This window comes from Erpetoichthys calabaricus, chromosome 7, assembly GCF_900747795.2.
Source record: "Erpetoichthys calabaricus chromosome 7, fErpCal1.3, whole genome shotgun sequence".
In the NCBI taxonomy this organism is placed as follows: Eukaryota; Metazoa; Chordata; class Cladistia; order Polypteriformes; family Polypteridae; genus Erpetoichthys; species Erpetoichthys calabaricus.
Window position 1 is genome coordinate 161,853,886 of NC_041400.2, and position 24,150 is coordinate 161,878,035.

At 37.4% G+C, this 24,150-nt stretch overlaps 1 protein-coding gene across 2 annotated transcripts in view; it reads right to left on the minus strand.

Annotated features, from left to right (window-relative positions):
• Positions 1-24,150, minus strand: part of pdzd2 (PDZ domain containing 2) — a 366,506-nt gene that overhangs the window by 31,018 nt on the left and 311,338 nt on the right. For both annotated transcript variants that reach the window (XM_051929601.1, XM_028805633.2), the window contains exons 14-19: positions 21,825-21,912; positions 21,273-21,376; positions 17,119-17,290; positions 14,943-15,832; positions 7,549-7,693; positions 1,369-4,483 (exon numbers count right to left, since the gene is read on the minus strand). In XM_051929601.1, coding sequence (XP_051785561.1) covers positions 1,369-4,483; positions 7,549-7,693; positions 14,943-15,832; positions 17,119-17,290; positions 21,273-21,376; positions 21,825-21,912 — 4,514 coding nt within the window. The remainder of the gene's footprint in view (positions 1-1,368; positions 4,484-7,548; positions 7,694-14,942; positions 15,833-17,118; positions 17,291-21,272; positions 21,377-21,824; positions 21,913-24,150) is intronic.

Consider the following 24,150-nt stretch of genomic DNA (forward strand, 5'->3'; position numbering starts at 1 on the left):
CAACCCAATGACCATCAGCTTACACAAAAATCAGAGTTCCTCTAATGGAAAAGGTAAAAACAACTTGTAATTTTCACTGAATCAGTACTCCTGCATTTAATGTGGTAATATAGCAGATACTTGTCAGTGTACATATGTTGCCTAGAATTACAAAAAATGTTCCCATGCTCAACAATGTTGAAAAAGTATAGAATGAGTTGGTGTAAAAAAGCAAATAACAGTGTGTGTGTGGAAAGTCTCTCCAATGTCTGCTCAGATGAACAAATGCATTCTCAATTCATTGTGCAGTCAAATTCATATGCAACTGGTTGAGTTGATCACAGTGAATTATGATAACTTTGAAAGGGAAAAAAGACAAATGACTCAAGAAAGATCAGCATACATAAAAAAGAAGCCTCCGTTTTTCAAATAAGCGCAGCCACTGGGCTGGAATGCTGTAACACATTATATATTCAGGGTTAGAAAGAGTGTATAAACCCATGCAAAAACATCTACAAGTACAGAGTCAAAACAAAATAATCTTATTTAGATGCAATTAGTTCTACACTAGGAGGTGGAGTAAAGTAATTCTTACCTGAGGATCTTTGTAATTTTTAAGCCCTATTTGGATGGGATTAGTTTACATAGCAGGAGGTGTGATAAATTCAGTGCTTGAAGTAGGCCATTACACACCTGTTGCTTGTTAAAGGCATTTCCCTGTAGTTAATGTATGCATACCATAATGTGTACCATCAGTTAGGACAACATTAGTATCCCTTATTTATAACAAGTTCACGTGTACCTCCAGGGTGGACCAGCTACTTTTATACAGAACTACATAATTTGTGTGTATTAGTTGTCCTTCAGACACTCAAGGCGACATAAAAAACCCTAGTTATTAAGCATGCACAACAAGGAGTACACCAGCAGTTCTTTTTATCGTGTTCAAGCATTGCGTATATAAATTATTCCTAGAGAATCTTTGTAATTTAGTCCCATTCAAATTGGACAAATGTCAAATTTTATGGACATGTCAATTTGCATTGGACTAGTTTAATCTAGGATTAATTTTAAAGGACATTTCTCTCTCATAATATTTGTTGAGACCTGAACATGCAGTGCATAAAATGTTAGTGACATGAACAATTCAAATGGGACTAAAATTAAAGAGGTCATCTGGTAATAATTACTTTACCTTACTTCCTGGTGTAAAACTAATCCCTTCCAAATTGGGATAATGTGCACCAAAAGTCATGAAGGATTATTGTGTCAGCCTAACAGTAACATGTGAAATCCAGTGGACAAAAAGCCTTGAACCTTTACATCAATAAGTAATGGAATGTTGACTTTAATATTTCAAAAGACCAGAAACACATTTTTTCAACTCACCTGATCGACCAGCTCTTATTTAAAGATTGGTCTGAATTATCTTGAGGAGTTTCCTCATCAGAAATAGACCCAGATGTCCCAGTGCCACTGCTTAAACTGCACTTCAAAGTTCTGTTTACCTTCACTTGCCCTGATGTGGAGATTAGACTACTGAGGCTTTCAGTCGGAGCATCCTGAAATCGCCTAGGTCTAATTTCCAGTTCAGTTTTAAAAGTGACAATGCTAGGTTCTGTGGAAAAGTCCTCAGTGCACAATTTGTCTAGGTCGGGCATACTCAGAGCCCTAATCTCCCTGAGTCTAGACCGAGACAAAGATGACTGACCCCTCAGATTTCTGCTTCGAGTCACTGGAGGAGTGTTTGGCATAGCATCTTGACCATTACCAGGAAAATTACTTGCTTCCCTTGTATTCTGAGATTCACTCATATTCTCTGTAGCAATGGATTCATAGCTGTCAAGTGTTACAATGGATGGTGACTTAATCAGGTTAGGGGATGTCAAAGCGGCTTCACTGGAACCTTCAGCACACGAGCTTAAACTCCGTCTCAAAGAGCGCATTCCATCTACTGAATGGTTGGCAACACTAGGGGAAATGATGCTGCCTGAGGACCTCCTGCCAATTGGAGGTTTGGAGGCCAGACTGGAAGATTGTAGTTCTATGGCTTTTACAACTGGCTTATCAAAACTAGCTAGGTTTTCAAATGACTTGATCCTTTGCCGTACAGAAAAAGAATTATGATCTGAAGGCAGAGAACCATCAGTGGAATAACTCCTTCTTTCCGTCTTCATGATATCTGTTTTCAACCTATTAAACTTTATTTGTTCATCATTTTCTGTTTTCTTTGAACCTTTCAAAACATCCACAGATTGTCTGGTGTTAACAAGAACCTTATTGGTAGGCAAATTCTGTGCATCTAGTTCTGCCACCTTGACCACACTCAAAGTCTGCAGCTCGTGCTTAGGCTCATCACCTGACATGCATGAAGAAGCGTTTTCACAAGATAACCCGGTGGCCATCGTACAAATCATATCTTGCTGCATATGAGGTTTATCACTGGCCTTCTCACGGTCACATGCACAATTCCATTCCAAGTGCATTGTGGGACATGGATCATGGATATCAAGTGTTTTATGTTTTTCAGTGCTTCCTCCATGTTCTGAATGTGACACTGACAGTGGTGTAATGGAAGATGACAATAAAGAAGATGATGAAAGTCGGACTTCAATGAAACTTCTTTGTGGTAAAGCTGCTTCACACTGCTCCTTAAGAGGGACAATTGATGGAGCAACATCTTCCTGTAAATTAAGGGCTTCTGATTTCCTGCATGTCACCTTAACACCCTTCAAGGGCCCATTAGTTTGGGCTAGTATTTCGCTTTTATCTACAGTAGTATTAATGTGTGAATGTGCCAGTTCCAATGTGTTGCTTTCTTTCGGGTGGTCAATGTCTGCACTTCCATCTGCCGGCGATTCCTTTTCTGACTGCTTACTTGATTTCAAGCTGTAAGTCACAGACACACTTTTGGCCTGGAGCTTAGGTGACTGCTGCTGAGTGACAGATGTCTTCTTTTGAGATAACCCTTCAGATTTTGTGATTTCACTTTTCGAGAGATCTTGTGTTCTGCTTTTACTTTTAATGCAAAGCCCTTTCAGTTTGGGTGCTGTATTTGACCGTTGGGTTTTTTCTTGTAGTTTTGTTTTGCTGTTTGCTTGAGCGATATTTGTTGATTCACTTGACATCTGAACTGCCCTGTGACTCTGGTTGGTTAACATATGAGAAGAAGATATTTTTGGACCATATGTGGTCATTCCCTTTTCCTTGACTTTCTCTTTTCCGCTTAAAGCAGGCATCTTTTTTGTGCCCACCTTAGTGGTGTTAACAGCTACACTGTTTGAATCAGTTACTGATGGTGGGGATGATAACAGTGATGGAGCTGCTAAAGAAGGAAAAACTTCAACAGGTATAATAGACTCTTTGCACATTTCATAGTTCTCCTCTTTTGTAACTTGTGTTTTTTCCAGTAACATATCTTTTCCACAAGTACTTAAGTCAGTGTCTTCAGGGTTATGTAGCCTGTCAGTATCAACAGCTGACAGAACATCTGCGAAAGACTGATTTTTAATTTCATCGTTGATCAAAAAGTCTTTACCTGGAGTGTAAAATGCACTGCTGGGCTTGAAAGTGAAGTTTGGAGAGTGTGTCACTTTGGTTATACTGGATCCCACAACTGCTTCACTGCTCTGTCTGTCTGTTTGCTCCAAAACTGAAGATGAAACCTGCAGTGGCTCTGAGTGGGTCTTGATCAGTTTCTTTTTACAGAAATTGGCTTCTGAGTTTGAAAGAGTAGGCTCCATAAATTGAAGTGAACTACCATCTTTTGTTGAACTACTGTCTTCATCTTTAGCTACACAATATCCACCAGAGTTGAGAGACACACTATAGCAAATTTCAACCTGCTCCTCATCTGAATCTGTGATCTGCAGGGAAGTTTGGCATTTGACTGGTGTTTCCAGGCTTTCCGTTTCTGAATCGCTATCTTCGGCCTTGTCATACATTGATTTTCCCATGTCTTCATGCTCTCCCACATATTTCAAATGACTAAACACTTCTTCAGACAGACTGTTAAAGTTTCGGGAATAGTTATTTAAAAAGCCCTTGTTTACGTTGAATAACTTGTTGGTATTGCCAGCATCCAAAACTGAAAAGTCAAGGCTATTCGGTAGTGTCTGTGATACATCGCGATTGCTTGAAGGTGTCAAATTGCTTAATGTGCAGGAATTAGGGATTTCCTGTGCATTTATTTCATTTGCTGAGGATAATGTCTCAGGAGACTCCTCTTTTGAGGCAAGTTCATTTATAAAATCATCAATGTAAGTAACTGGATTGTCTATTTTTTCATTCTTCTGTAATGAATCAGTTTTAATGTCTTGCAATTTTACAGGTTCATCTTCAGGTGGCAGCACAGAACCATAATTTGTACACTCTTGATGGTCAGAGGGCTCCTTCAGGAAACTGGCAGCAGCGTTTTGTTCGGTACTTAAAAGAGAAATGTGATCTGATCTTGGTGGTCCATCAGAAACTGATGACATCATTAGGCTGGATAATCTATCGACAGCTGCAAAAAGACAAAACAGATTTACTTAGAATTGTAGTGACAGAAGAAAATCTAAAATGTCAAAAATGACTCAATATTTTAATAGATACTAACATACTGTACAAAGATAAAAAGACATTGAAACATATTTTTACTGTACAGATCTTAGGGTTTTGGAAAAGTATTAACTGAATGGCAAAAAAAAAATATTTAAGTGAGAAAATTTCATCATCTTCATGACTGCACACTTATTTAGTTGATAGGATTCACAAAGTAACAAAATATATTTTCTTTTGAGGTCCACAGTCCCTCATAACCTTGTCTAATATAAGGTTACTGTCATATAGCAGATCAAATATGGTCCCAAGTATTTATGGATCTGTTAACTACGGAACCATTCATGCAATCAGTGGCACTGGGTCATTATTATAAGGAATAATAAGTGTTGAGCTGTCCCTTTAATGGCTCCCTTACATTACATATTTAATAAAATAACTTTTATCATGACATACATCTTAACAGTAATGTACGATACAGGTCTAGATTATTTTAGAATATACTGTTATTGTTACTGATACAGGTCATGTTTTTGGTCCCTTCAAAAATCAGTGATTACCTAGTCTTGCAGAACCCTTCTTATAAATGTTATACGTATGGATGAGTGAATTTTGCTTTAAAATGGGATGGAACAATTAGATGGTTCACTGACTGTCACACTTCTCTACAAACCCAGGGCCTCATGAAGTTACCATTTGAAGTATGGTTGGTGATTTTCAACTGTTAAGAGCAATGGTTCTTTTATTAAATTGATCCACCAGTGAGCAGCTTCAGATTATGAAAAATTGTCTAGAGCCAAAAAGTCTCCAAAAAAGACCCATATTAAACATATACACGTGTCATATGTGCAGAGAAACCAATTCCGAGTTAAAAATAAACATAACCTGTTGCAAGGGAAAAAACGTTTCTGTAACATCAGCTTATATATCGGCATTCAAAATCATCCAATGAACTAGTGGTAGAAGTGAATGATAACATTGTTGAAGGTGCTGTGTGTGCTCCATTGTTCACTTATGACAACAGTGTCAGAGTTGATGCAAGGCTAAAAGAATTGGCAGTTATGTTTGTGAAAGTATAAATTCTAAAATATGCATTCAAAGTAAACGGTGAAAAGGATTGCTGTTTAAGACAGTTCATAACGAAAAGCCACAAGACATACAAATTTCAATACTCAAGCACCTGAATCAACAAATTTGCCTAATGACACCAGTAGAGCAATAGATGAAGCTGCACAACATCCACATTCTGATTGCACATCTAAATGAATAACTAAAGTAAGTTTACATTACATAACATTGTAGTGCCTGGGCTTCACCAAGCATAGTACTTGAAGTTATGTTCAAAAAGTTTATTTTCATTAGACCAGAGAATTTTTTTCTCATGCACCCAGAGTCCTTTATATGCGATTTGGTGAACTCGGAGTGTGAGCTAACCACTCCACCATAAGCACCATATTGATGGAGAGCTGCTCAGATGGTCTTCCTTGTGACAGGTTCTTCCATCTCAGCAGTGGAGCTCTAAAGCTCTGTTAGAGAAACCATTGGGTTGTCAATCACCTCCCTGCCCAAATACTCGATTTGGCCGGATGTTGCACTCAACACTGGGAGGCCACTGGGCTCATGGGAACACTCAAAGCTTTACAAATTGTTTAATATCCTTGCCATGATCTCCATGTTACCAAAATTTGATCACAGAGGTCCGTAGCATGTTTCCTTTGACTTCATTGCTTTGTTTGTTTGTCTGTCTGTCTTTTCCTCCCTCACATGTATTGTGAACTTTATGACCTTCTATACACAGGTGTGTGCCTTTCTGAATGATGTCTAGTCAATTCAGTTTGCCACATGTGGATTCCAATCAAGTTCTAGATACATCTCAAGGATTGCCACAGCAAAGGGTCCGAATATTTACAGGAAAGAGAGATTTCAGTTATTGATTTTTAATAAATTTGTACACCTTTCTGAAACAATGATTTTACTTTGTCATAGGTTACCGAGTATAGATTGACAGGAGAAATTTCTTTTTATTTAAAATCAAATCTACAATACAGCCAAGTGTGCAGAACGTGGAGGAGTCTGAATAGTTTCTGAATCCACTGAATAAACAAACTGTACACCGACAGCAAATAGGTGCAGGGTTTAAAACCAAGAAGGTGGATATATGACTTAGCAGTGTTAACCACTGCAACTCCATGCCAGCCTTGTTAAATGGACAATTTAGGCAGGCAAGAAAAAACTTGGGAGGAAATAAATTCAATGGATGTAAACAGTTGAATACCCTATAAAGACAAACAGAAGCACTCATAGCCATTCGTGCTGACTATAAAGCCTGTATCATTGCAGTTTGAAATAACAGTGAAGTGACCGGGAAAGTTACACTGTGTGCTCCAGGAAACCCTGTTCTAGCTACCAGAAGCACTCAACACTCTCTGTGACTCAGCAGGGTCAGCAGCAAAAAACTGTCAGGTGTTATTTTCTCATGGGCTGCACACTTAAGTTTTCAATTTAAACTATTTGCTGCTGTTAATTTTTTCCATAGCAAAGTAACTGTAAAAATGTTCACTGAGCTAAGTATACATGCCCTATGTACAGTGTGCCACGGTAACACATAAAGAATTGTAAACTAAATCTTACACTCATAAAGTGTAATCATTTTTTTAGTATATTCATTTCAAGATAAGACAATACCTCTGAGTTTTTATAGAACACTATACTGGTTTGAACAGCAATAACCCAAATAGTTTTCTGTCAAATCTATCATAGCTGACAATGCTACTACTACTACTGTATCCTACAGTCTAGCCTGAACTGTCACAGTGCCAAAGCAGACCCCAAAAAGAAGATGCAATAAACATGTTCATTAAACATTTAAACAGGAGTAATAAGGACGGCTTAGAAATCATATGAAAGAGAAAAATGCCTCACATTCTGTTCAAGGAATAACAAAAAGCTGACTGGTATGACTAAAGGAATCATTGATAAAACTCAGCAGTATCCATAAATAACCACCCCATTTTTGGAGATGCAACTTACCAGACACTGGCTTCTTGACTTCAAATGTCAGCGTGATGGGCAGACTGTGCATGAGGTTGCAGAGATCTTGGTAGGACATACAGCTGATCAATGTGCCCCCAATCGCTACAATCTCATCGCCAGGGCTCAGCTTTCCTGAGGATTCCTGAAATATATGACATTATAAATGAAGAGGTAAAGTCTAAGATTGTGGGTGAGGTTTGTGGACTCTGAGCTGCACTGCCATGGACAAACTCCAACATTACAGAATATATCCGAGTAATCAGTAATCTTAAAGGGCAAAAGTGCAAAACAATGGCATTTCAGACATTTTGATATTGAAATCTTTACAATAAAAAGCATTACAATTAAAACAAGAACTCTGTAACAAATAATATTTTATTGATGTAACATATTTACTATCTCTTATGGATAGACACAAGTACAAATAGACTGGAGGTGTAAACTTTTTGCACATGAGCACTAAAACAAAATCTGTGAACAGAAGTCCTGGATTCTTTAACCCAAGCACCTTTTGGGATTACACTTTCTGCAACACCACCAGCAATCTTGACAATCTGCTATTCTATTTCTTAAATTTAATCATGACTGCTTTGGAAGGGCTGTAGTATGCAGTATGAAGCCCCTAGTCACTAAATGGTAACCATCATTCAATAAATGTTGTCAAATGTTGTGACAGAGGACCAGGTCAGGACCGGTTCTGCAGGTAGTCCACCATAATACAGGGCAGACATCAGAATATAAGAAATTTGATGAACGAGAGGAGACCATTCAGTCCATCTGGCTTGTTTGTTTAACTAATAGCCAAGTTGTCCCAGCTAAGCAGTCAGGTCATGAAAAGTCCTGCTGGAAGATGCATTGGCAACAGCAGTTCTTTTAGCCATAACCAGTGGAACCAAACTACCCAGCTGGGTAAAGCTGTGTGTCCTGAAGAGAAAAGGTTTACCTTCCTATAGGATGCCAGAGGACAGTTCACCCTCTGTTAAGAGACAACATACAACCAGCAGGTAGAAGTCGAAGTCCTGGAATTACATTAAATATGGCTGTTTATGTTTTATGGGCATCTAGTACCCATTATAGTTGGCTGATAGCTAAGGGTTGCTTGCCCTCTAATTGGGAGCTGGGACTCAGAATTTCAGAGACAAATAGAATTGCTAAGAGGACTGCTGGGAGAATGAGCTCAGGTGTTTCAAAGGCCATTTCTGACACTGGAGGCTATTATAAGGATGTTTCTGTTTGGGTTTTAAGCTTGTTACACACAAGCACAGATTTTAGAAATTACTGTTCTACAAGAACTTGACTGGCAGGAGGAAAGAGAAGCTATAGGAAACAAGGAAAGAAAGGTGGAAAGTGGTTGAAACTAGAGAAAAATAAGTTGAAGAATTGAAAGTGAAGTAACTACCCTGTTAAGAATTAAGACATGGAAGGCTGAGTCTAACTGTAAATAAAAACAACCTGATATAAGAGTTAAGGCATTAAAGTTTAAGGTGACTTTTGCCTAGAGACCAAATGAAAGACGGCAAAGAAACACACAAATAGAAAAAAATACATATTTACGCATCCACACTTTAAAATTATTTCTGTAACATTATGTAAGTCCAATCATCTATCCCCCAGTTGCTTAACATTCACATAAAGTTCAGCACTGTAGGCAACATGCAAGCCAGTGATGGGAACTTCAGAAAACAGTAATCTTTGTGAAGACACACTAAATACTTGGTTTTGAGTCCATAAGAACACCAGAACTAACATGGCATTTGCATCAAAGACAGTTATTATAAATTAAGTCATTTCTTAAAATCCAGCAGAGGGGTTGGTATTCCATACTTAATGTGCTATACCCAGATGGCTACACTTCAGAACTGCTTCACATTTACAAATACAAAAGAAAATCGACAACAACATCTTTGTTATTGCAGCATATGTAATTAACACTTACCACCCCCGTTAACTGTTTTAAATTGATAATAGATTTAAGTTGTTTGCATATTAAATTTATTTTACTAAGAGGCCATTGATACAGTACTTCACGGACAGCCAATTTACATTATAAATAACGACTGTTTTCAAATTAAAAGTGCCAAAAACCAAGATATCATGCTTATACATCAATCCAATTTACAATGCAGTAAGACAAGTTGAGGATTTTATCAAGCTAGCTATTACAAATTACTATTACAAAGTACTTGGAAAAAAGGCAGAAGATTAATATTATTAGAAATGTGTTTAGGTAAAAAATGTCAACAAACCCATCAGAATTTCTTTATTTCTCCATCTGATTGCTATAATGAGGGATGCAGATAACCATTTCTTAATTAGCATTTCATTTACATTGAGTTTCCTTGAATCTAAATATAAATACAACTCACTGCAAGTGTGAAATGAATATACAAAATCTAACTCTTATGGAGTAATGCATAAAAAAGACAGCTACTTGGGAAAACTTTGACCTGTTCATTGTTCACCTTAATAAAACGATGAAGTGTCTGTGTATGTGTCTGTGTGTTCATTTGATTGTCATGTCTTTGTCATTCCAAAAGATGGCACATCACAAACATTTTTAGTAATTCATTATATTTGTCATTCCAATAGATGATGCATCACAAACATTAACACTGTTGTTACATATCTCATACCAAATGGCATATAACAGAGACATACACATTACATGGTGCACTGCAAACATCAATGCTGAAGTCTGCATTAATCACTTAGATTTCAATCTGTCTTAGATGGTTAGCATAGCTAGTATCTTCTTATATAATATGCTACCGTGGCTGTTCGTTTGTCTGTCCAGGATTTTAAATCACCTGTGGCTCGCAAACCATTTCACCCACTGACCTGAAATTTGGTACACATATACTACGTGACGTCTACTATCCACTTTTGGGGTGATGATTTTTATTACTTTTTATTTTTATTGTATTTTATTGTAGAATCAACTCTCGACAGCACACAGCAGGGCGGCTGTGCAGCGCATGCGTACGGGCACCGTTCTCATTCCCTACCTCCTTCACCGTCACTTCCCCTACCTCTTCATATCTTAAATCATTCTTGAGGCAGATTGAAGACTTAAGTGCCAGCTTAAGTGAATCAGTTTTAACTCGAAAAGATGCCGACAGAAGAGAAGAAACGGGCTGCTAGGGTGGAGAAAAGAAGAGCTGCTCAGGAAGCAGCAAGTGCATCAACCACTGAGCAAACGAATGCTAAACATACAGCGAAAGAAGATGAAAACTAGGAATGCTCAAGTCAAGTGTATTGACTGCACGTTATCGTGCAGTACACCGTTACTGGTATTACATATATACTGTATATGTGTGTGTATATGCAGTGTTTCAATTTTAAAGAAAAACAATAAAAAAAAAAAAGCAGAGCTGCTGATTAATCGCCGTTCATGCATGCTTAAGAAAACCGATCATGTCTTATTTTTCATCTTTATATCATATCAGACCGAACTTTTGAAAGACCCAAAGTACCAGACTAATCTGCATTGTGATATGGATCAAAATAAAAACTTACTTTGATCTGTTGACTGATTAGTGTCACACAAAGCTGTTCAATAAACTAACTGAAAAAATGTAATATGAATAGGCAAGAGATTATTAAAACTGTTTGGTATTAAAAATTATTTCTGAGTTATTTCTGCTTTATAGAAACATATTAATATGCCTGAAGGAAATATGATAAATTGTGATTAATATATAGTTCATTTCCATTAACAATTTTAACTGTGTGATTAATCATGACTATATTTTTTAACTGAACAGCAGCCCTAAAAAAAAAATTGCCATGCTTTTTGTGTGTCATGTTTTCTGCACGTTTGCAACAGTTTAAAAGAAAGGAATTCGAAAATATAAAACAGGAAGGAACAAGCCAGGAGCAGTGTCAGGGTTGAGACCAGGTAGGCCTGTGCCATCCACTTTGCTTTGTAGCATATCTTTTTAACTTTTTTTCCCAGTGAATCCGAGGCGCCACTGCCACCCATGGGGGCTGCCATCTTGAATCCCCGGGGAGGTACTGTTCTGTCCATGCTCATTCCCCCAGACCATACAAAGATGAGACGTCCCGGCCGGGCAAGGCCATCTGCCACAACTTATAGCGATATTTTTAAAATGAACATTAAAAGTGCAAAAATGGATGGCGATTGTAATGTGTGTGCAAACTAACAGTCAGTCAGTCAGTCATTATTCAACCCGCCATATCCTAACACAGGATCACGGGGTCTGCTGGAGCCAATCCTAGCCAACAAAGGGAACAAGGCAGGAACAAATCCTGGGCAGGGCGCCAGCCCACTGCAGGGCCTAACTAACAGGTTTCAGAAAATAAGATTGACTTTAAATGTTCCCAGTCACAACCACTTAAAAGTTACTGAGTTTACTAGTCATGTACTGTTGGAGAGAATCGTGAACAGAGCAAGCTAAGCATGGATGATGTCTCCAAAAACAGCTATTTATTAGCAAATGAGTAACAGGAAATGAATAGAACTGCAAAACATTTCAGAGTCTGATGTTAGCTGTAAATATTTTAGTGATTATTCAATGGCAAGTGGAAATACCGGCACTAGGCGATGGGCTTGCAACAAAAACTGTATTACTGAGTATGCTGGAAAATCTACAACCACTAGGACGTCAAATGTCGAATGACTGTCCCGGTCACAGATTGGTCTGATATTCAAGAGCCACCAACTCAGTCTTTACTAACATTTTCAATTTTTGCTATAGCCTCCTTCTTGCTCAATTTTAAAACTAGCCCCCTCAGCTTTCACCCAGCAGCCCTTGCATGTTAAGCAACAACTGAAGCTACCTAATGATGCTGTACTCCTGGGGGTTGCTGGGATTTGCAGGCCAAATAAGTAGTCCTGCTACAGCATCATCTGCAGTGTTACACAATTGGTGATAAAACTCACAAAATAACTTCCATCTAATTATTGATGACAAACCTACAAATCGCAAGGGAAGACCTGAATATGAATAATAAATATTTCAATAAAAAATATTAGTTCCACTTGTACCAATTTTAGACCCATCTTTTTATGACATCCTGGTGCTGCTACTGGGACAAACATCCACAGAGATACTCAGATCAAAACATGGAACAATTAATTGTACAGGGCAAGAGAAATTTGCCAGCTACTGAAAGGTCACGAAATGCGTACTGAGCCCCGGGTTCTTTTGATTTTTTTTTTTCTTTCATGTCTAACAGTTTAACTTCTAAGAGTACTGAAAAACGACAATTTTCCATTATATACCCAATTGTGTTTTCAAAAAACACATGAATACGATTTTAGGAAAATACATCCATTTGCAAACCAAGAAAGCTCTTCTCTCATGTTTTAAAATGTATTTTGTCCTTGTTGAAATCATGAAGGCAAAACATATCAGAAATTGCCAATGTTAAATGAAAAAACAAATACGATATAAATTATCTTCCAAATAAGTGATAAAATAAATCAAAAAATATTTATAAAAGTAGCTACCTCGAACAAATGCAGTTTACAATAATGAAATTAATGTAATACAAATATTGACTCATTTTAAACCACCCATATTTTTACTTGAATATCTTGATGAATATACACATTTCTTTATCATCAGTTGGTCCCTGTAACTTATACAGAAGACACCTGCATGGCAACTGTGCAACATGCTGAGATTAACACAGTGAACCTTAATACAAAGAGGCGTTTAAATATACTGCAATGTACTTAAGTAGAGTTACACTGTGTGTCTAGTTGTGGGAAGAGTTTAAGCTTTCAGCAGTGATGCATGTCACATATTTCCTGTGGTTAAAAAAAGTACCTTCTTTAATATTAGGGAAAAGGACATTCACCATTTTTTGTTGTTTTAAAAGATTTGCTCTTGTTGTTGGCTCTCCTCTCTTTCTCTCAGGTGGGGGTTGAATTCATTGATTTAATTGTATGTGCTATTTTCTTAGTTGTGTAAGTTAGACTTGATCATATAGAATGTTATCTTGTTCAAATAAAATCAATAAAAAAGTACTTTCTATCACGTTTGAATGTAGCAGCTTTCACTGTGTTAAAGTATATAATGCAAAATTATCTATAAGCCTATTTCTGTCTGTTTGGCAGTTAAAATCTGTTTAGCATATTCAGTATTAACACTTGAGATGCACCATCTATTAGAATGTATCTTGTAATGCAGGAGGCAAAAAAGTGCAAAGCATTTTTAATTCGAACAGCAGGTGTATCACAATCATTAGCACTGCTGAACAGATTCATGTACTAAATGCTGTAAAATTGATGCAACACACTGACACAAAAACTTAATAAAGGAAAATTTAAATACAAAAAATATAGGAAAAAGGAATAATAGAAGAAGTACTCATCTCATTTGAGACCATTAAACATTTATGTGATCTTTCCTCATTAATATGCCAAAATGAGAGAAGGAATAGTTTAAATAAATAACAAATTACATTAACAGCTATAAAGAAAATTCCATTAACAGCTATAAAGAAGGCAGGCTGACCTTCCAGGACCTTCCCTCTGTCTAAGTCAATTGCCTTCAATTTTTTATGAAAGTAGCAGAAACGCAAAACCATTCATAAGATCTACAGTTCAGATGCCTGTTCTTTTCTCAAACTAACAGCTCCAGGTTGACTACTGGCTCTATATGTTAAAACATGCTACACAGATGTTAATATCAGTTAACCAGGATATGAGTTTCGTTTAGAAATTAAACAAAAGATTTCTTTCTTGGAAACTAGCCAGGAAATCCAACAACTAAAGAATTTCAGAGCACTGCAATCTGTGATTCTAAACTAAAGACTTAACCCATAATTATTGTCAGGAAAAAATTGCAGAGTTGTGCACCAAAATTCGACAATACAACTAGAGCCAAAATGTTAAAACAAGGAACAAAGAAGCTGAAAAAAAAACATGAGTCAAAACCCGAATTCTGAAAGCAAGACTTTCCAACAGAGCTTGTTTACTGATTGGGCAAAACAGTTCATATTATTGCACTGCAATTATCAGCTCCTATCAGGAAGGATGACCCTGGCAATCAGACAAGATCTCATAGCAACAAAAATCAAATCTCAGCATAATATTAATACTCAGTCTATCAGCCTTTTTACATTTCCTATCTCTTGTTTCTACTTACAATTTCCTTAACTTGGTTAGAATGTTAAGTTACAGATGTCTTCTGTTGGAACAAAAAATGCAATGCAGTTTACTACTGCACGCGACAAAAACCTTGGAATGAGCGTGTTGAAAATGACACTCTTGAGTGAGTGAATCATGACTGACATCGTAGATATCAAACACTGAATATATACACTGTTGAATTAAATTTTTTAAAAATATTTTAATAATTTTAAAGCAATCAAAGAACACTTAATAATATTGACCTAAAAACATTTAAACAAAGACTCACCCTTTCAGCTGGACCACCTGGCCTTAAGCCTGTTATCACCATCTTCAAAGGCACCGGTTTGATCTCCAAGTCAAGACCAAATGACTCAGACTCTTTCCTTACTATCTGAACTGTTTCAAAGTAATAGGCCCCTAGGATCTCATCTCCTTCAAGTTTTTTGCTGTGGGGTAAAGGTCGAGCCATCACCTTGTTTGCAGTCTGGCAATTGTGGTCCTCATTCTTCATTCGATGAGACACATTTGGACACTCAATGCTCATCATGCTTTTGACTCTAGTGACAGCCTTATGCTCTAATTTGGGTGAACGTTTTGATTCTAATTGACCCTCCCACTGATGCTCCTTTTTAATGCCAAGGTTATTGTTATTGCTACCTTCATATTCAAAAGAACGGATTGGCATGAAAGGAGATTCAGAACCATGTGATGGTTGGTCTGCTATTTTTCCATCCGCTGACTCAGTGGAGCTTCCACAGAGTGATGTAGGCACTTCCCCACTAAAGTTTCTATGCATCTCACTACTGTCTTGACTTTCATCATCTACTTCAACAGAAGAAGTAGCAATTATTATTCCAGATTCATCTTCTGGCATACTCTTTACTGTATTACTGCATCCTTTTATGCCAGCTTTAAGAGGCCTCCTAAACCTGAGGAGGGAGCCACGTTTTTCTGCATGTGACATATCATCATCTTCATCATCACTCATATCATCTTCATAGCATATTACATGCCTCTGTCTCAGCAAAGGGCTGCGCACAGAGATAGGACTATTGATTACACTTTTCTGCTGTACAATATCCACATGTCTCCTTGCAGGACCTGTTGCATTCCCATTAATCCCAGGTGAAATATGGCTTGCATCCATGGTGACTGAAGCTGGATCTTTAAAATCAACTAAAAGAAATATAAAACAAGTAACTGTCAATTAGAAATGGTTTTATTTTATTTAAAACAATCAGTAAAAATGTCACATACATTATGCACTCAATCCCATGTATTTCAATCACACCTTTTACAGTTCAAGTGGAACAAAAGAAAATATTAAAGAAAAATTGGATCAGAGAAGGCGCAAAACATGCTGTTGCATGAATAAAGTTGTAGTAGGAACAGATAGACAAAAAGAGTTTAATACTTAGCAAACCATAATTATCGGCTAACAAAATAAGGCTATGAGGAGTCAAAGCAGACCTCTCTAATATTCGCTTCACTCACTTGATCCTTGAAAAACACACAAAATAAAATAGGCCCAAAAAATAAAGGCAAAAATGAGAAAAACAAGCGGATCCATGTTCTCAGCCAATTTTTACAGTACCATACAATGGTTGCTGTGGTTATGTTCACCATATGAGGCCATGATGTCATGGCCATCTTGCATGACATGAAACAATGGGAGATCATAATGTTCTGAGCACGTTTTAAGTACTCAAGAATTGCTGTGAGAAAGGAACAGACCGAGAGACGATAATTAAATCAGAGACAAACAAAGTGAAAACCAAAAGAATGAGAGAACAGAACTCCAAGTTAAGGTAGAACCAAAAACAATAGTTTTGAAACAGGAAGCCAAATTCAAAATTAATCTCTCTACTTGATTTTTGAAAGCTAAACTACCAAACTATCAAGAACATTAAAGACAAAACTATCATCCACAGAGGGAAAGCTTTATGAGACATTGTTACCACATTTACACCATAGCTTTCATTATGTCATCAATGCAATCATGATATGCCTCAAGATGGCATCATGTAAACAAACAGAAACATAATGTTAACAAAATATAACATTATTAAGGAGGGGAAGGTTGGGAACATGCGCGTTGCCGCAGGCATGAAAATCAAAAATAAATGCAAGTACGTACTGAATTCTCCAAAAATAATAAAAAGGGAGATGGAAATCTATATACTAATAACAAAACTGTCAGAAATAAAAAAAACAAAAAAACAAAATCATAATAGATAAAAAAAAATTACACCACACTTTCAAATAGTTGCAATTTACACTAAGAATAGTGCACTGTCGGCACAAAATCAAATTACATGTAGTAAACTATTCCCTTATATATGTTGAAAAAGAGGGGGAAAAAAAGACTTTGCGAGCATCATGCAAACTGTGTAAAATGACCAGTTTCAAGTTGGTCATGCCTAAAGAATATATAAATGTCTACTCTGAAAAACTCCATTTACCTGAGCTGATGGGTAGATTTGAATTTTCGTCTAAAGAAGTATCACAGCTTTTATGCCGGAGCTGCTCTTCATCACTTGATCCTGTTCCCAAGGTATCAGAGAAAGAAGATTGACTGGGGATGTCATGTGAAAAGTACTGAGAGAGCTCAGTTTCAGAACTAACTGATCCTTGCTGAAAAATAAAAGTAATGAAGAAAGTAGAATAAAAAACACATAAAATATAGCTATAAAAATGATCATATACCTATGTATCTGCCACCACATTAAAACCACTGACAGGTGAAGTGAATAACATTGATTACCTTGTTACAATAGCACTTGTCAAGGTGTGGCATGTGTTAGTGAGCAGTTGATTCTTGAAGGTGATGTGTTGGATGCAGAAAAAAAATGGGCACGTGTAAGGATCTGAGTGACTTTGACAAAGGGTAAATTTTGAGGGCTAGATGACTGGGTCAGAGCATCTCCAAAACGGCAGGGTGTTTCCAGTATGTAGTAGATAATACCCAAGAAAAAAGTGGTCCAAGGAAGGACAACAAGGGAACAGGTGACAGGCTCATTGATCCGCGCGGGGAGCAATGGCTAGCTAATCTGGTCTGATCCCATAGAAGCCACTGTAGCACAAATTGCTGAAAAACCTAAGGCCCCACCTTGCAACTTACATGACTTAAGGGATCTGCTGCTTAATGTCTTGGTGCCAAAAAACACATGACACCTTCGCAGGTCTTGTGGAGTCCATGCCTGGATGAGTTAGAACTGTTTTGGTGACAGAAGGAAACCTACACAATATTAGGCAGGTGGTTTTAATGTTGTATCTGATTGATGTACTGAAAGTGTTCTCAACTAATAACCTGCTTTTTAAAGTAATTTCAGATAATGGTTCCTATTAAAACATTACTAAAAAACTAAGAATTAATTGACTTGAAATTAAAATAACAAACTTACTTTTTAATTAATTAAAAGCATGTACCTATGTTGCAGTGTCACTAAATATTTTTCAGAATCAAAACATAGAAGTTTTAATCTGTTTATAAACTCTAATCCCCTTAAACCTCTGGGTCCTGTAACAGACATTCCTAACCTAAATGAATACTCCACTCAAAACATGATATTTTATTATGATACTTACCCCATGTAGTTTGTAGTGGTGGTTGAGTAAAATTTTTAATCTCATGTATTTTTGTAGAACGTAGGGAAAAAGAGTTTATGATATAATGGAATGTAATGTGACGTAATCCACATGTCTGTTATCAATTCATATAGCCCAAATGAGCAAAACGTGCAAATGTTTTGCTATTTTTAACACTTTCCTCTGCAAAACTCAACACAGGAGATCCACAGGAAATACCTTATTCCCATAATACTGTGCATTTGAACTGAAGACAAAACTCCTGACTCATGAATGAGGTGGATATAAAATTCAAATGCACAGTATTGTGGGGGAAGACGTCTTTTTTGTTGTTCTTCTACGCCAAGTTTTCTGGAAGTATCAATATGGTGGCAACATCACGCTATGGTGGTGCTTCACAGCAGCAGGGACAGGAGGACTGGTCAGAATTAAGAGAAGGATCCAGTCAATCAGATACAGAGAGGTCCCCAAAGAAAACCTGCTCTAGAGTTCATGTAACCTCAGACTGGGGCAATGGTTCACTTTTTAGCAGGACAATGAAGCAAAGCATGCATCCAAGACAACACTGTAGTGGCTTTGGGACACATCTCTGTCCTTGAGTAGCCCAGATTAAGCCCAGACCTTAACCCCATAGAACATCTGTGGAGAGACCAAAGGACGGTAGTTTAGACACTTCCCTTGGCTTTGCTTGGCTTGAGAGAATGGGATAAACTGCCCAAATCCAGGTGTGGAAAGCTTGTACAGACTTACCCAAGAACAGTTAAAGCTGAAATTGCTGCCAGAGGGGTTTCTACAAAAGTACTGAATTAAGGGATTGAAACCTTATATGAATGACAAATTTCACTTTTTTATTTTTATTAAATTTGCAAACCTTATTGAAAACGATTTCACTTTGTCATTGCGGATGATAGAGTGTGGAATGATGGGAAATCTATAACACAAAGTGTGCACAAAAGTGAAGAGGTCTTGATATTTTTTCAATCCACTGTATTTTGTCTTAGTTTCCTCTTTGCCTTGCACTAATAAAATTGTTTCTTCTCATATTCTATTATTATATAGTTCTGATTCCTTAAATGTTGGTGACATATTTCATAGACAGTGTGTTACTGAGTTTGGGATCCATTCCAGGGTCCTACTATATGTGTAAAACAGCTACAGGTTAAAAACTGAAAACTAAGAGTAGAGAAAAACTACTAATTGAAATCGATAAGTTCAATAAATTGCAAAGACAGGCCATAAACTAAGAGTTTGGTTTGAAAGTGAAAAAACAGCAGCCAACAGACTGTGGTGAGAAGCACTGAGGTGGCACAAAGGACACACCTGCTATCTAGTTAGTTTGTCTGGTGGGTCTAAATTACAGCAATAGAAGTTGGATGTGTGTCCAGTAACACACTGGTTCACTAGTTTTGTTCCTGCCTTTCTCCAGAGGCTCATGTGATACAATTCTGCAGGCTGTAACCCTGGAGTAAAAGGAAAACCATGGAACCTGCTTAAGGTTTCGAGATGTCAGAGAAACCCACAGACTTTCTAAGCTCCTTTAAGGTTTTCAAAAAATTGCAAAGCCACCCAAAATGCATAATGTAATGTATTACATACAGACAAATCATAAAAGCTCTGAGGAAAATGGGATACAACAAATAGCAGAAGGTTCTTACACATTTCATAAATCAAAAATATACTCTTTTGTGCCATGTTTTCAACTTATTGCCAGGCTGCTCTTGCACATATTATACTTTTTATTATAATTTTCTTGGGAGTTCTTTTGAATGTTTAAAGCAAGCAGAGTAACAGTGATACAGAGATCACAGTGCTTTTATTCTACTTTGACAGGAAATCTGGGAGGTAGATGATAGCTTTATCTTAAAAAACAAACAAAAAATACTGCACATCAGAACTGATTATGGCATTCAGAGCAGTCAAGAAAAATTTTCCCAGGGCCAGAATCTGAAGCAAGACACCTTCATAAACTTCATGTTTGTATGAAAACTTTTCACATGAAGTGCTTGCACACAGTGTTCAGCTCCCTACAAACAACTATAAACTGTGGAGTCACTATAGGAAACACATATCAAGTGTACTTAAAGGAGTGTGTGTGCGTGTGTGTGTGGCGTGTGTGTTTGAAAGGAGACAGGCAGACGGCAGAGAGATAACTGATAATGACAACACAAAACAGGAAACTAATTTTTACAGCACCTATTATAATTAAACTATAACCCACAGCACTTAACAAGTATAGTTACTGTTAACATTTTATACTAAACAATGGGTTGACATCCTCGTGCTTGAAAGTCCAGTGCTGCAGCAAGACACTAAATCACAGAGCACACCAGAAGCTTTAACTACATTAGTGTTCTTGTCACAGGCTGCTGCACATTAATTTAACCTTTGGTTGAACACCACCTAAAAGCTATAGAAGAATGGTAATGGCAGAAAGAAGACTGATCCCAGGGCCAAGGTGATTTTGGTCTTTATACATTTCCTCAACAGTTGTGGACACCTGCATGGATGGCAAGGAGCTGATGAAGTATTTGATGACAAGTGGTTCAAAGACGGTAACAACATGGTCTGTTTGCCATTACCCGAAAGCCTTTGACAAGTGCTGCTAATTTTTCATTTGCTTGTTGTTTTTTGACTAAATTGCTGAACTGGCCTGTGGTTTGGTGAGTGCTCTATCAGCATACAATATCAGAATACTATTACTTCTGTATAGAAAAAGGTATGAATAAATATGTCAAAGAAAATGATGATGGTAAAAAAAAAATCCATACACATGGGCAATGATTAGACTATAACAGAACCTAAAAGGTACAGTCCAATTATATCGGTTAACAGATCCACAAAACAGAAATGTGATGCATTTATGTTAATTTCGAAAGAAGAAAACCTAACATCAGAGCACCTCATATATTAAACCTGAATAACACAAAGCTTGATAAAACAAGCCAATGTATCCCTCTTTTTATTTTCGGAAAAGAAAACCTACTCAGAAATACATTTCTGAAAACAGATATGCTACAACAAACCTTACCCTGCTTACTGGTTCAAGAAAGCGTTTCAATGTCCAGCTGAGAGAGGATGAGCCATCACTTTGCTTTGATTTTACAGTTGGAGATGGGCTTTTGGAGAGTGGGCCTGTATGAACATGCAATACAAAACAAGCAGACAGTAAAGTAAGTGAAAGTGTATTCATTCTATAGGTAAACAGGCTTATAAAGACTCATTTGTTCCTTCTGGACAGTTCACATCATACAAATGCAATAAAGTAAGTTATAAACCTGAAATTTATAATTTATTAGATTTGTTCAATATATTATTATGAAATCTAGGTTTATTGTTGTCCCAAATCATTACATTTTTCAAAACAAACTGCTGCACTCCAAAAATAAAACCATAACACACAAAAGTCTCATTGAACGTAAAATAACTCCCACTAAGATGCCAAATTAGACTCAGACAAGTGATCCAATATCATTAAGTCAGGATGATCTAAATGAAACACACATGCTAGGGAGCTTTGAGCTGCAGACAATAAATCTTTAGCATTAACAGTAATATAAAACAACTGGATGCTTTTGCATACCTAGTATATGAGGAGAATGTCCTTCTTTACTTAAGCTTTCTCTGTGAGTGGTGCGTGCAATAGCTTCATCCATCTCCTGCTCAGAAACCTGGGAAACAAGAGTTGAGTTAAGAGAAACACATGAAGCACACATTTTTAAATGGCATTAACTTGGAAACGCACCGAGAACCTTTGAGAGAAGCTTACCATAAGTTCAAAAGCTTTCAAAGAGCTTCTGAATCCTATTTATATTAAATGCTTCTTCAGGATTATAAAATATTTAAATTTTTTTCTTGCTAAACTGGTTAGGACAATTAAATAAATGCTAAATTGACAGTTATATGACATGGCACTTCACAAAGAAAACAGAACTACAGTGCATTATTAGACTTAAATTAATGAAAATAAAAAAAATTAAAATTGACTGTAGTTAGGGACAAACACTGGAAGACATTATGTCAAAAACAAAAGACAATGTAGGCACCTCCTGAAGCAGGGATTGAAGGCACAGTAAAGTCACTGGCTTCTACCTTAAAGCTAAATTAGGTAGAGTGGTTTCAGAGTCAAAAATAATAATACAAAAGTGATAACATGTTAACAAGCTATGACTGTGCATTCAAAGAATTAACATTTTTGTCAAAGTACAAACAACACTTACTTTATAGAAGACATTTCTAGATCGCCATCTAAAAACACTTTATAAGTACTGATTGTTTGTATGACCATTTCTAGTTATTTTTTAGTGTTGGAGCACAGACAGCATCTCAGTGGCTCAGAGTTGGTAACTGAACTAGGAGGTTCTTATTTATGCCACTATACTGTCTAAAGTATGGCACCGCTGTACTGCACAAAAAACGTGTAATATTACTTATACTTATCTACTGTATATACTGCAAGTTGATCAGATCAGGTCAGGTTGGGGAGCATGCACTGGAATAATGCATTGCCGCAACCACCACATGATGAAACAGCTCAGGATCCTGGTTAACAAACTACCATGCAGGCATGCGGCCCAATCCTACCCTCTGGAAATGACCGTCTATCTGCTGCAGCCAGATGTTACATGGGTGTCCCCTTGGCCTGGCCCAGACGCTCGGGTCCTCAACAATGAAGATCAAGCAAGCCAGACCACCCTCTGAGAATCACGCCACAAGGCCATAGTGCCATAACTAACGCTCCCTTACAATGCAGGTAAACCAGCATACCCAAGGATTCTCCAAAGAGACACAGTACCGAAGAAGTCCAGTCTTCATCTCAGGTCACTGGATAGTGCCCATGTCTCGTAAGCATACAGCAAAACAGGAAGCACCAAGGGCCTCATGCATAACGGCGTGTGTAGAATTTGCACTATAACATGACGTAAGCACAAAAGCCGAAATGTGCTTACGCACAGAAAAATCCAGATGCAGGAATCTGTGCGTTCGCCAACTTCCACGTTCTTCCGCTACATAAATAACACTCAGCGTGGAAATAAACGCACTTGCTTGCTGTCCCGTCCCAACTCCTCCCAGAATTACGCCTCTTTGAATATGCAAATCAATATAAATAGCCCTTAAGCCCAGCGTTCTGTGAAAAGGCAATGGCAAAAGTACGAGGAAAAATAGAAGAATTTCAGCGAATACCAAATGGAGGCAAAGAAAAACATACTATTTGTTGGTTTAAACAGTTATATAAGCAACAAAAGGAAGTTGATCGAGTGACATAGCGTGTCGGAGAAATTCGAAAGCTCAAGTTCACAAAGTCACGCAGTGCCCGAAATAAAAAACTTGTCACATATCAAAGTCGGCGTGAAAAGGCGACTCGTAGCCCAACGTCTGAGTGTCATATGAAAGCTTATTACGGTACAGTGAAAAAAAAGGCACACAGTGTGAAAAAAGCAAGATATATCAACTTTAATCTCAAAATTTTCACTTTAATCATGTAGTTTATTTTGTCATTAAAGTAGAACATCATAAACTTCATCTTAAAATCATTTAATTTACTAGTTTCTCAAATCCCATTGTAACTAAAGTAGCATGTTAAATGCTTTGTTGTGTATTTGATCTTATATGTGCTCTATGTGCCTGAATCACTACGTTCTCTTCCTCCGACAGGACACAGAATCCATTACGTTCATAATACAGTGGAACCTCGAGATACGATCACCTCTGTATACGAGAAATTCAAAATACGAGGAAAGTATGAGCGAAAATTTCTGATCTAAGTGCGAGCATTGGCTCGCGTAACGAGCCACGAGCCAGGCTGTGGGTATAGCTCTCAGCTTAGCGAGGGGGCGTGGTAGCAGTTGCGAGCCGCGATCTGCGGTGTCTGCGTTTCTCACTTAAGTGCACAGGTGGGAAACTGCCCA